General features: G+C 37.6%; 2 protein-coding genes across 3 annotated transcripts; one reads left to right on the forward strand and one right to left on the reverse strand.

The window, feature by feature from the left end:
* The first annotated feature begins 728 nt into the window (after window positions 1–728).
* Window positions 729–2,468, forward strand: LOC137740231 (putative GPI-anchored protein At4g28100). Its single transcript, XM_068480074.2, has 2 exons — window positions 729–1,850; window positions 1,931–2,468. The coding sequence occupies exons 1-2, from the start codon at window positions 1,203–1,205 to the stop codon at window positions 2,264–2,266; spliced, it is 984 nt and encodes a 327-aa protein (XP_068336175.2). The 5' UTR covers window positions 729–1,202; the 3' UTR covers window positions 2,267–2,468.
* A 2,079-nt stretch (window positions 2,469–4,547) lies between these two features.
* LOC137738686 (equilibrative nucleotide transporter 3-like) lies at window positions 4,548–8,487 on the reverse strand. 2 transcript variants are annotated; one of them, XM_068478163.2, is made up of 10 exons: window positions 8,016–8,487; window positions 7,329–7,396; window positions 7,104–7,208; window positions 6,774–6,929; window positions 6,524–6,667; window positions 6,307–6,412; window positions 6,029–6,204; window positions 5,778–5,938; window positions 5,096–5,354; window positions 4,548–5,013 (listed from the first exon to the last, which is right to left on the reverse strand). In XM_068478163.2, the coding sequence occupies exons 2-10, from the start codon at window positions 7,368–7,370 to the stop codon at window positions 4,906–4,908; spliced, it is 1,257 nt and encodes a 418-aa protein (XP_068334264.2). In that variant the 5' UTR covers window positions 7,371–7,396; window positions 8,016–8,487; the 3' UTR covers window positions 4,548–4,905. The 2 variants fall into 2 exon arrangements, with proteins under 2 accessions (XP_068334264.2, XP_068334263.2); XM_068478162.2 differs by having other exon boundaries at window positions 5,778–5,941; window positions 8,016–8,476.
* Between the last annotated feature and the right edge of the window lie 4,648 nt (window positions 8,488–13,135).

A 13,135-nucleotide genomic window follows, 5' to 3' on the forward strand; every position in this document is an offset into this window, starting at 1 on the left:
TTAAAATTAACCAAATTTGAAAAAGCACTATCTCATTTAAAGGTTCTATACATCAATCATTTCTCAAGGCATTTCTTTAGACAAAGACTTTGTTTTTTCCTCTTTTAAGATGGTAAATATTTTTCATACTTGGAGTGTGAATAAAACTCATGTTTAATCGTTTAGTCCTCTAACGGTTATTCAATTAATAAATTAATTATGTTATTTAATTAAATACTAATTTGATTAATTTTTTGAAGAGTTAATCATTAAACAGAGAATTAAAAGTTAACGATTTTCATCATTACACAACATTAGAAGATGAGAATGAAGATCGAAAACTAAAGAGTAATATTAAAAAAAAAAAAAAAAAAAAAAAAAAACTATATTGCCAATTAGCCATTTCGTCAATCACTCAAAATTATGAAAAATGAGTGAGAGCACTTCTCAGTTGTTTGAGGAGGATAGAGAATGAAAAGGAAAAAGACACCACATCCTTCCAAATCTTTATACAGCCTTTTCTATCATGCAAAAACCCAGTACTACTGCCATCTCTCTCTCTCTCTCTCTCTCTCTCTAGGGTTCCACCAAACGAATATCTTCTATTTTTCATGGACCCCCCCCCCCACTCCCTCCCCCTTTCTTCTTTGGTTCTCTAATCTTATAAAATTATTGAACCCAAAAGGAGTACTCTTTTATAATATTGTATAATCCAAATTTTTGAGAGCCCACTTTGCTGCGTGAACTCCACACTCACAGTACAGTACACAGAGCGTCTCTCTGCATAAATCGAGAGCTCACGGTTCCCTTTTCATCTGGATCATAATCCCCCATCAGCATCACACCACACCATTTCCAGAGAGAGAAACTCCCTCTTCTAGAGAGAGAGAGAGAGAGAGATAGAAACCGAAGAAGAAGAAGAAAACTAGTCTTTTAATCTGGGTTTCTACTAATTCCACTTCTCACTCTAATCTCTGTTCAAAGTTTGTGGCTTTACTTCTGTTTAGGTTTGAGGAGGAGAGAGCGAGTGCAGCCTTTCTTCGCCTCTGAATATTTTCCGAATCTCTTCCTTTCCTTGTTTTTTTCCAACTTTTCCCAGTTCATAATTTCGAAAAACAAACCATAAAGTTGTCACCTTTCTCAAACAAAAAACAAAACCAGATTTTAAAGTCCTCACCTTTAATCATTTTTCTCCAAAACAAACAAAACAACTTTACTCCAAAATGTCATCATTTCTTCCCATCTCCTCTCTCACATTCTTCCTCCTCCTCCTCTTATTAATATCCAGCTTCAACATTTCCTTCGCCGGTCTACTCGCCGAACCTGTGACCGGTAACCCGCAGCCGCTCAAACCGGGGGAAAACTCCACTCCCAACACTGTCCCCGCCTTCCCAACCCAGAACCCGACCCAGACCTGCCACCTTGACCTCTCCGCTGAGCTCTTCGGCGGCGTCAGCCAAGCATGCGGCCGAAACCTCGACCGGAGCCGATGCTGCCCCGTTCTAGCCGCCTGGCTCTTCGCCGCCCACGCCAGATCAGCCCTTGAGCTCCCCTCCTCGGCTCCGGATCAGTCGGCGGTGCCCGACCAACCGATGATGCCGGACGACTCGCAGAAGTGCGTCAACTCGCTGCAGTCTTCGCTCGTCAGTCGGAACATCCGGATTCCTCAACCCAACGCCAGCTGCGACGCCGTTCTGTGCTTCTGCGGAATCCGGCTCCACCAGATCGGATCCCTCAGCTGCCCCGCCGCCTTCAACGTGTCGCAAGGGTTCCACAACGCCACCCCCACCGCCGCCCTCAGGAATCTCGAGAAGAACTGCCGCAACTCTTCGTACTCCGGCTGCACCAAGTGCCTTGGCGCTGTCCAGAAGGTATAAAAAATGATTCCTTTTTTTTTTTTTTTTTTTCTTTTAACTATCAGAATGCCCTCTGACTTGCCATCTAATTACAGCTCAAGGGAGGGAGCAAGAACGGAACGGCGGGGGACAGGAGCACGAGCGAGAGAGCGAACAAGATGTTCAACCGTGACTGCCAGCTCATGGGGCTGACGTGGCTCCTCGCCCGGAACAAAACGGCGTACATTCCGACCGTTTCCGCCGTGCTGCGCGCCATAATGTACAGTGCGCACCCGCCGCACGAGAACATGTGTAGCCCGGACCAGGAGAACATGCCGCTTGCCGTCGATTCGCTGCAGATCGAGAAGGGGCAAGGGTTTGCCGCATCATTGCCGTCCATTTTGTTGTTTCCGATTCTGCCCCTGATCATTTGGGCGTCTCTGTTTGTCTAAGGGAATCCGGGGGTGTGGTTCTGCCCAATTTTTTGGTTGTCCTGTCGTGTCGGGTCACGTGATGCTAGTGGACAATACGGGGCTGTTGGGTTGTTTTTGTCATTTTGCCCACTGTAAAAATTTCAGCTCGGTTTCCAAATTGTAGTCAAAATTGTAGTAGTACAGCAGGGAAGGTCTTATTTTATTTACCCACATTTCCTTATTTACCTCTGCGATTTGTAACCTCTTCTTTCTGCCAAAATCCAGAATTTACCTAATAAGGGGTTGGTTGAAGTGATTTTTTTGAATAACATATGAGTGCTATATAGTATATAGGTTAGGAAAGGACACTTTTGGAGAGAAAATTTGATAACTGAGTTCCGAATCATGGAAGACAAACTTATGTGAAATTGGGATCCTAAAGTAACAATGTCTCAAGCTAATCATACGACGTCACATGAGAAGTTCCAAAAGCGGAGTACCTGTCAACAGAGTTCCAAATTTCCGTCAAGATCGTCTTTGAATTGCCCTCTAAATCTAGAATCGTACAGCGAAACTACAAGAAGTGGAGCTCCTACTCTTGCAGTCGAGCGAAGTGCATGATTGTTTTAAAATATCGTCACGCAGACATTCTGAAGTTCCTTATGGGAATTTGTGGTAAACATTGTTTGGGACTTGGGGGTTTTTACGTGAAAGATGTTGAGTGAAGGCTTGGGAGCAAGAGTAATCGCTATAATGGTAAATCACTTGCATTAAATATTATTTTGATTGATTTTGTTCATGGTACTGGGAATTTCTGGAGTTGCATTAATGGTAAATCATTTGGGATTTAAGAACCCCAAGGGAAAGGAGCAAGAGAAATAAAGAAATAGGGGGTGCCCAATGCTCATTTATAACATAGAAACTCCCCAAAACTGAGTATGTTGGTCGCATAGTAAATGCAAAATTTTGGACCAAATAATTTTGGATTATAAAACCCAGGACATTGTAACTTGAGGAAGAACTAGAAATGGATTAATTTATAAATTGTTTTTGGAATCTGGAGGATGAAAATGCAGTTTCACATGTTATAGGGAGCGAATTGCGGATGAATGATTGTCTTTGTCCTCCATTGGATAAATGTTTTTGTGTTTACATTGAGTATCGTGTTTGGATTCAATTTTGGTTTGGTTTGATTGGACAAATACTATAAACTATTTCATCTTTGTGCAATCTCCACTTGCGTTAAACTTCAGATTGAAATGAGGAAAGATGCTGAAGTAACCACACAAACTTCAGATTGTGTGATCCATCCTCTCTTCTATTGAAATGGAAAATTGAAATTGAAAGGGGTTTAGTTGCGTGGAATGGTAGTGTAGATGAAAAATATTTAAACGTAGATGAAAAATATTAAGTTGAATGCTATACAATCAAATTTGAACTTAAAGGAGCTCTAACGGATATACCAACTTTATATGGATTGACATAAGAATTCTTTGCTGCCAAATTTTGAGATATGAGGAAAGATGCTGTTAGTTAATTTTTTTTTAAATGTTCTGTTGTGTGGATCTCATTAATGCACAAATAATAAATCATGAAAATTTATTTTAATTAATTTCATTTTAAAAATGAATCCTACAAATAATATTATAACAAAATAATAATAAAAAAAAAAACATTATGTTTGGATGAACAAAAAAATTAACCTTGCCACTTCAATCATCAAATAGTATTTGACTTTCATCTTTTGACATCTTCATGGAGATGCTCCGCATGACTAAAAGTGAATGGGTTGGCACCGGATAATATGGTCGGTTTGATCGGTCTTGACTTGGTCTAATCATTTTTCTTCAACTTGGAAATGAGGGGGAGAGAGAAGGAGCCGGAGAGGAAATATAGAGGAAGAAGGGGAAGGAGAGAGAGAACATAGAGAAGAGATTGAGAGCCGGACAAGGGAAGAGAAAAAGTGGCGAATGGGGAGAGAGAGAGAGAGAGAGAGAGGAGAAAAGAGCGGAAAAAGTATACGTTTCATGTGCAATTGCTTTTATTATTTTCTTCTTTTTTTGCCAACAAAAAGTTGAGATGCGGGGGAAGTTGACCTATCTAAAGTCAGAGCATATCATTAGTGTCTTGATGATTTACAAAGGAAGTCTTAGTCATTTTTTTATTTTCATCGCTTACCAAGAAATATTGTCAGTAATCAGATTTAAACTTAAATCTTGAACTAGCGAAAAAAACAATTTTTATCAACTTAACTAATCGATAGTGGTGCAATCATTTTTATCATTTGTGTAGAATGACTAACAATAGACATGCAAAAAAATATATCAAAAGATTTTATAACCAATCGAGTTCAATTTTATGTCGCAAAATTGGGAAGTGTGAAGTGGGAGCCAATCCCTTTTATTCCCAATTTCCTCAAAAAACAATTTTACTGTACATATATTACAGTTCACTAGTCCCAAAATACAAGACAAAAGCAATGACTTACTTCCATCCTTCCTAAAAATGTCTTGTGATAAAAAAAAAAAGAAAAAAGAAAAAAAACTCTATCGTTTTCTTACTCATTAATTAATGAATCACCAATAAAAAAGAATCATAAATCCAGCATATTTTCTCCTGGAAATCATGACCATTAAAAAAATCACAATCTTCAAGTGAGCTAATACCATATCCATCCTTTACCAGCCCTTGCCTATAAGCCACAACCAGTCAAGTACCACCCCTGCTAGTATACCTCCAAGCAAGAACAACACCAGAAGATTTCCCAAAGCATTTTGCTCCGGCCCCTGCAAACCAGAAAAAATCCGACAAGTCTTTACTTTCAACTCGAAAAAACTGTTAGGTTTTAGTAAAATGAAGTTCACAAACCCTGTAGCCCTTAGGTGCTGAAGTAAGGACGCAGACGGTGAGGTAACCATTGGTTAAACCTAAGAAGGATGTCAGCATGATCATCCAGCCTTGGTCACCATACTTGGCTGTGAAGTAGAAACACGGGACAAGTAAGAAGCGCGAAAGAATCACGGTCATGAGCCCTCTCCGCGATTCCAACTTCAGGAATTTCACTAGCGGAATGTATCTTCCGATGAGATCACACACATTGTACAGTGCAATCAAAACAAGTGCATACCTGACGAAGAAAAAGCATGTGCATTCATATAAGCATAGAACTGAATGGAACATAAGGGAAAGGTGACATTTTGACAATGCCTCTTAAGATTAGTTCTCTATTCCGATTTGCCTCTTGAACTTTCGACTTCATTCGGAGGCTCCCTAATTAATCATTCACTAGGATCGGATATGCCCCCATACCTTCAAATCTGTCAATTTTTCTGTAAATTGAGTGTTACTTTCGTCCATTCAAGGAGGGGAAAACTAACGAAAATTGCAATAAATTTGATGGTGAGTGAAATTATTAGCACATCTTAAAAGATATGGGGATCAGAAGATCAAATTGAAAGTCGAGATGGAAAACCGAAAGAAAGTCATAAGTTCAAGGAGCACTGGTAAGATCTGAGACGCAAACATGTGATAGATTATGTTCACTACATACCATGTTCCCAAACTGTGAGATCCAGTGTCCTCTGATAAGAATCCGGGGGATATTGACAAAGTGAGTGTATAGATTAAAAACATGTCAAGTGCATAATCAATGTTTTGAAGCAACAACTGTTTGTTTCCAAGTCGATCACATTCTCTAAGATTCTCCTCATCCTGCTTCAAATTGGGGTGTTTTTTTTGCAGAACATTAGAACATGAATGCTTGGAAAACTTTGTAAGCAAATAATGGACAAAATAACATACTGTTGCTTCAGCAAATGTTTGGATGCCTCCAGCTGCAAGGTCAGCTGAAACAGTTTTAGATCCTTCGGAAGCTGCCTTAGAGCGATAGTACTTAACAATTGGCAGTTTTGGAAAAGAAAAAGCGTAGAGGAGAATGCAGAGAAGCTCGAAGAATGAAGTGATGGCAAAGAACAAAACTGCAGCGGACAGTGAAAAATAAACAGTCTTTAGTTAGAGGTCCAAAAGAAAACAGTAAAATGTTCAACAAAATTTGAAAAACTGAGAACTAAAAAACCTACTGGCTCCCTTTCTAAGACCATTTTGGGAATTCTCAAATGCTGCCTTTGTAATCAACCTCAAAGCAGAGGTTAGAGCTCCTGATGCAGCCAAACCAGCAAGGAAAGACTGAAAAGTTTGAAACAAGAGATACTCAGAAATTTATAACAACTTCGTAAACACGATGGACAACAAATATTTAGCACCGAACGTGAAATTGTGGAAAGAAACAATACTGACTTGGATGAGCTCTACTGGCATGAAAGAGAGGTCTCCAACCATTCCTCCTAGTACGTGAGCATCTGCAATTCCAAAGACAGCGCTAATTGCACAAATTCCAATGAAAGTTCCAAGACCTCCTTTCCCGGATGTGGCTAAATCCAACTGTACCAGAATCAAGAAAATTTTAGAGGCTTAACCAATGCTAACATTTTGTGAACTTAAAAAGTATACTGAAAATATAGTCTTTGGAGATTTGAAGGGAACTTACAACTAGCACCAACAGAGAACTTAAGAAAAACAGAATGTATCCTAATAGGTTTCGCTTCCTCGTATTGATCTTCGCCTCATGGTATGACAGTACAATGATTGTTAAAACTGCGAATGGCTGGTATACCACTGTAAGTACCCTCGAGGGATGGTACCGCTGCACCCGGAAAAAAAGGAAACAAAACTTAAGGGATGAGGCATTTAATCTAACTTCAAATGTAACAAACTGTCCAAACACACTGCCTACTTTCACATGATTCAAAAGCAAATACGGGAGATTATGAACTAACAGGAATAGTGAGAACAAAAATTGATTTATTCGGGCAGTTACCGGGAACAAGTAAACATAGTAATCTACAATTGTGAGCATGCTGTTCCATGAAAAGAGGCATCCATTTCCAAGAAGCCAACACACTACCATTGCAGCATACTTCCCCTACAATTAGAGAACAAATCCTTATAAGGAATTGATTCTACGCTAATCGGGAGGCAGATTCGAACTTGGGTGCAACAAATTCGTTGTAGCGTAAAGGAAACAAAAGAAAGGGCAGCAAACCTCAAGCTTTGGTGGGGGTGCATTTACATCAGGGCTTGCCATTGCTGCTTCCTTTCAACCAGCTTTCCCTACATAGCGAATGCCCATGGCTAATTAGCACAGCAATATATAATAGCCCACATGATTAGAAGTAGTTTTTTTGGAAATTATTCATCAATGGCTAGTTTACAGTGATTATCTCCGGCTATTCATCTTAAATTTGCTGCTCTGGCAACAAAGTTTCTGCTCAATCTTGTCGAGAAGGCATTAGACATTTAACTAAGTATTGGTCCATCTTTATCTATAAATTACTTCGAACTTCAAAATTGAATTTGTAGACTTTTAGCCAGAAGTTTCATTATAAAATAGAACAATGTATGCATATGCAAGTTAGGTCAGTTGAATATGACAATGTGTCATCATTCTTAAACACTCATGTATGGATTCCTCTCCACCGTGAACTAGACTAATTTAGGATATCTCTTGGTGAAAACAAACAATATATGTTATTCTGAACATCTTAAATTTTAATTCTATGATGCAAGAAGCAACAAAAGTTGTAAGCTAAACAAACCCGTTACAGGTTAGTGGATGCAACAAAAAACCAAGCACTCACCTTTGACTTTCTTTCACCATTATGTTTCATAAACATGCAAAACCAAAGCTTTATCCACAAAAGGAGAGGGGGAGAGAGAAATAGAAACTTACTCTTAGAAGAAGGTGGGTGGGATTTGATATGTATGGAATGGACTGTGACTCTGTGGATTGTTTTATCAGAATCTGCAATTTACGTGCAATTTGATTCTCTAGTATCTTACATATCCAATGAGGAAAAAAGGCCCTTTTCTATCAAGAATGGAATCCTATGAGACGTCAGCTGTGCAAACCCAGAAATAAGAACTCGCGGGTGTTTGGTTGCACGTGTAAAACTCAAATCCTATGTTTGCGTTTAACTTCTTCTGGCATTGTGGCATCCAGCGTTGCATGCATGCAGTCATTCATTCATTCATCAAAGTCGTTAGGATTCAGGAATCGCAATGAGATAATGATCCAATCCAATACAATTCAATGACAAAAATTAAATGTCAACCGCATTTAATATCCCGGGAAAACATCTCAATAATCGCAACAGAAAATTAAAATTAAAATTTGAAAAATTAAAGAAGAATAATTTAAAAGCTCGAATTGAAGAGGATTTGGACGTTTATGGCCGGTTATTTGGGTTTCCATAAAAAGACAGAAAGGAGTGAAAGTCCATGAAAAGGGACGTTTCTGCGTTCACAATTTAGAGGGCGTTGACTCTGCCGTCACGATGCCTGTTTCTCTCTCATCCACTTCCACATTCACATTGGTAATACTATATTTAATACTTCATGGGATTCTTAAAAGGGTTGAGACCAAAATGAAAAACATGTCATACACAAGGTTTTAAGTATTTGATCTTCACAGAAATATCGACGATGGAATTTACAAATATATCAACAGATATTTCGATACCGAGTAACATAGGATCTTTGGAGTGAGCTTTGTTGTAACTACAAGGCTTATTTATATATGACTTTTGCAAACAAGTTTTAGAGGCAAATTAAGTTTGAAAGATAATGCTCCTAGCATGTCATATTTTTCCTTTTTAAGTATACGGATATAACAGCTCCTCAGTGAAGTATTAGTTGAATAAGAACGTAGATCGCCAGAAAATATTGGTATGCCTCTATGAATCTCAAGGACATGTGAAGTGTATCTAATATATGCATTAGTTGCATCCACGAGATAATTACATATTTAAAGAGAGATGCACAAGCTTGAAAGCCAAAGACAGGTAAGGGTCATCAAAATACTCGGACGGGTAGTCTTAAGTTATATACTATCTATCATCTTCTACTTGTTGATCATAAGAAAAAAAAAATTCATAGTTTTTATCATGCATAATTCTCACAAAAATTTGTTCATTTTTTAGAGCTTGATGTTGATAAATTCACAGATCTAGAAAATTCATTTTGGACAATTGAGTTTTCTCAAACTGTTTCTTTTTAAGAACTAAAAACATTTGTGCCAAAATAACAATGCAAAGAAGAACAAAAGACCTAAACAAGAAGTTCCAGTTATGGAGGGATAATATCAGCCACTTGACGTCTATACGACACATCTGTTATGATTACTTCGTAACAATCCCCCCTGCTCTTTCCCTTTTCATATTATTTTGCTTACTATATCTGCTGTTGTAGCATTATAATTTTTTGCTCCCATCGAGATAAATGGGATATTTTAAGAAGTGCACATATGTGATAGCCCATCCCGAATTATTTTTATTGATGGTGTGAAAAGACTAAATTGCCCTTGGTGTCGTGGGTGATATGTTTTGGTTGTGGTCCAATTTATGTTAAGTCCTAATTGTTTGGACCCAATTGGAACTAAATTTGTCCTAGTTTGTGGTTGGTTGTTTTGTTTCCAACTAGGACCACACACACACACACACGTCCAATCCCGTTGACCCTCTATCTCTCTCCTCCCTCTCGGATTTTTTCCATTCGTCCGTACACTCGTACGGTCATCTCCTCAATTCTCGTCATCTCTCACAGATCAAGGTGTTTAAGACCACCATCGTACTCCTCGTGACTTCACGAGTTGAGTGGTACCTTTGGGACAACGAATGGTTCACGAGAACTCGAGTTACCCAAACTCCGGTGAGGGGTGATTTTCCTCCGATGTGATCGCGAGGGTTTTAAGTGGTTTTGAGACTTAAGAAGGTAATACTCTTGCTTTTCAAGCACATGGGTTCAATTTTGGAGTGGTTTTGACGTAAAAACACCCGGGTTTATTTAGTTGCAAGGTTTAGTCGGTTTCCTCGAATTTTTCCGGCGAGATTCCGTTGGTTTTAGGACTCCAAATTCTCATCCTAAGCTTCATTTTGGTACAAATTTCATGAAATTTGGTTGAGAAATGGCGAAGATATCAAGCTTTGAAATTTTCCAGTTTCCGGTGACACAGATGGCGGTCGGTGGCGGAGTCTGGCGATCCACCAGAGAAGAAAGGAGAATATTCCGTCAACTTTAACCGAATATTCTTAATAGTGATTAACGGCATCAGGTATGTTTAACGGAATATTCCTAACGGCAGTTAAGTTTCCGTCAGGGTTGGCCGCGCGTGAGGGTGCGTCTAGCCGTGCCCTTGCCGGCGCATGGATGGTCCAAAAATTATTTTATAAATATGGGAATGTTCGTGGTGTTGAGTAGATCACGTTGGTATATTCAAACACCCCATTTGAGCAATGTATGAGAAGTTATTAGCTAGTTTCGTTTATATGCTTTAAATTATTTATATAGTTGTTTCGCATATAGCTGAAACTTATCCTCAGGACGAGCGTAGTCAATCAAGGCTTGGGGCTACAACCCTTCCACATACCAGTGAGTGGGCTTTTGGTTTTTCGTATATACCTATATACTTGGGATTTTTCCCAGAAAATCGATTTAAATGAAATTATAATTGAAATGACATGCCTATTGATTTATACTTAGACTATAAGTTAGTATAGTATGCATATTGTGATTTGACGCTATGGACGCTCAGGTAAGTACTAGGTGAGTTATAGATTGTTAATGTAAATTGGTTGATTATGTGAGATATGTTGAGAGCTCCTAAACCTGCACCCCGGTGTTAGTGATCCCGCCTATAGTTAGGGCACAATCCTTCACGTGATGTTCACCTCCCGCACCATACGCTCAACTTGGATCCAAGTTAGGTGCTCAATCTTGTCGTACAGACCACTATAGGTGGTTCTGACTCGTAGGTGACTCGTGATTATTCGCACAGTCTTCACATGATCGTAGCACTTAAACGTATTTATTTAGACCCAGTCCTGTCGTACAGACCACTTTAGGTGGTTCCGACTTATGTGCAAGTATAATTGTTGAGATGTGGATTTGAGTTGTACAGGTCACGTTAGGTGGCTCCGGCTAGATGGATGAGCTCTAGATTCAGCCGTATAGGTCACGTTAGGTGACTCCGGCTGACATATCATTTGCATTGATTTATATCACCTGGCTTACATATTTTTATGCTAAGATATTCGACATGGCATATTTGTGAATTTTGCTATTCTGAGCATGGTTGTGGTATAGATATGTATTCTATTTTCTGGGAAATTATACAAGTTTTACGGCGAGGGGTTACAATCTTTGGTCATTGAAATGGTTTTGAAAAGCTTTGTTTTTGCCCACTCACACTTTCTGTTTTGCGCCCCTCTAGGTTCTAGTTAGGAGTGCTTTGTGGTGGCTTGCGAGGAATCCACGGCAGCCTTGACAAATTACCACCATTGTATGGTCACCTTTGGGTGTTGTATAATTAGTATTTGTCCTGCTGGACTGCACTTAGGCTATTTGTGCTCTGGTTGTGAATTCACACTTATTTTATCTTACACCTTATCTTATCTAGTGCTCTAGTTAGTTTGGTTTTTATTTATTCGCATTTCTTATATTTTTATTGCTTCCGCACCGTGCATATGGCTACGTCACCTTCACGTGACGACCAGCACGCCTTGATTTCGGTCGGGATGTGTCAACATATTTCTTAGTAGCAAGGTCTGAGAAAAGAATAGAAAATGTAATTTCACTATATTTTTTTAACCAAGAATTGGACCTATCACAATAAGATTTTTTCTGGTGGGACGATAGCTCTGAAAAGACAAATTTCCTATCTTTTCTTTAATTTCAGGCGAAATACGATCAGGAATGGCTAATTCAAAGCTCTGCCATTCAAAGCTTCTTTTTTTTACCATTAGCAAGAACTTGTTTTAGTATCATAAGGAATGCTTCTCGTGGATATTTACATAATCCAGCCGCTTCATTTAATTGGTATAAATTCTAAATTTTGTAAAAGTAAAAATTAGGTTCTCATCCTTATTTTTCTACTCCATTAATTAAAACCTTATTCCTTTTCAAATTTTGATCAAAGTCCTCCGATTTTAATAAACGCCATTAATTATTCAAAAACAAAATATTTACATGTCAAGATAATTAAAGTTTTATTTTTTAATATAAGGAAGTGTTATTGGCACTCTTAAAATCTCATTCTACACTCCTCACAAGTGTATTTTTCTTTCTTAATATAGAAAGTTTGGAGTGTAGAATGAGATTTTTGGAGTCCTAATAATAATTCGCTTAATATATTCATTTAGTGTTAGAAACGTTACATTTGATATATTATATTTATGGCTAAACATTTTGTCATATATTTCTATTTCTAGTTTGTACCCATTTTTAATTTGCAACCATTTTTTAAATTATAACATTTTTCTTTTAAATTTTAATTTGTACCCATATATTAATTTCTTTTTGTCCCTTATTTTTTAAACTTATATTTGTACTCATAATTTTTTGAACCTTTTATTTGTACCCATAATTTATTTATAATGTACCCTTTTTTTTTTTTTTTTACAAATGTACCACTTTGTCATATGTAAAATGTATCCCTATTTTTTTTGCAAGCACCATTTTTTATGCAGAAGGTACCCATTTATTTTTTAATCTAAAATGTACCATTGTTTTTTTTTTTTTTTGTTTTTTAATATAAAATGTACCCATTGTTTTCTATATAAAATATACCCATTGTTTTCTATATAAAATGTACCCACGTTTTTATGTAAATGTACCAATTTTTTATATATAAAATATAACCAAATTTTATTATATATATGTACTCATTTTATAAAATTAAAAAATTAAAAAATAAAATAAAATCCCTTTTTTTATAATCTAGAATGCACCCATAAGAAATTATTATTATTATTATTATTATTATTATTATTATTATTATTATTATCAAAACCCATA

Source organism: Pyrus communis, chromosome 9, assembly GCF_041283825.1.
Source record: "Pyrus communis isolate YQ-2024b chromosome 9, ASM4128382v1, whole genome shotgun sequence".
In the NCBI taxonomy this organism is placed as follows: domain Eukaryota; kingdom Viridiplantae; phylum Streptophyta; class Magnoliopsida; order Rosales; family Rosaceae; genus Pyrus; species Pyrus communis.

Excerpts from the sequence above, each read along its gene's own strand:
- LOC137740231 (XM_068480074.2), top strand. The coding sequence starts at position 1,203 with ATGTCATCATTTCTTCCCATCTCCTCTCTCACATTCTTCCTCCTCCTC. Across the intron at positions 1,851-1,930 it reads GCCTTGGCGCTGTCCAGAAG|CTCAAGGGAGGGAGCAAGAA; the intron begins GTATAAAAAATG and ends ATCTAATTACAG.
- LOC137738686 (XM_068478162.2), bottom strand. The coding sequence starts at position 7,370 with ATGGCAAGCCCTGATGTAAATGCACCCCCACCAAAGCTTGAG. Across the intron at positions 7,209-7,328 it reads CACCCCCACCAAAGCTTGAG|GGGAAGTATGCTGCAATGGT; the intron begins GTTTGCTGCCCT and ends CTCTAATTGTAG. Across the intron at positions 5,355-5,777 it reads TCTCACAGTTTGGGAACATG|GTATGCACTTGTTTTGATTG; the intron begins GTATGTAGTGAA and ends TTTCTTCGTCAG.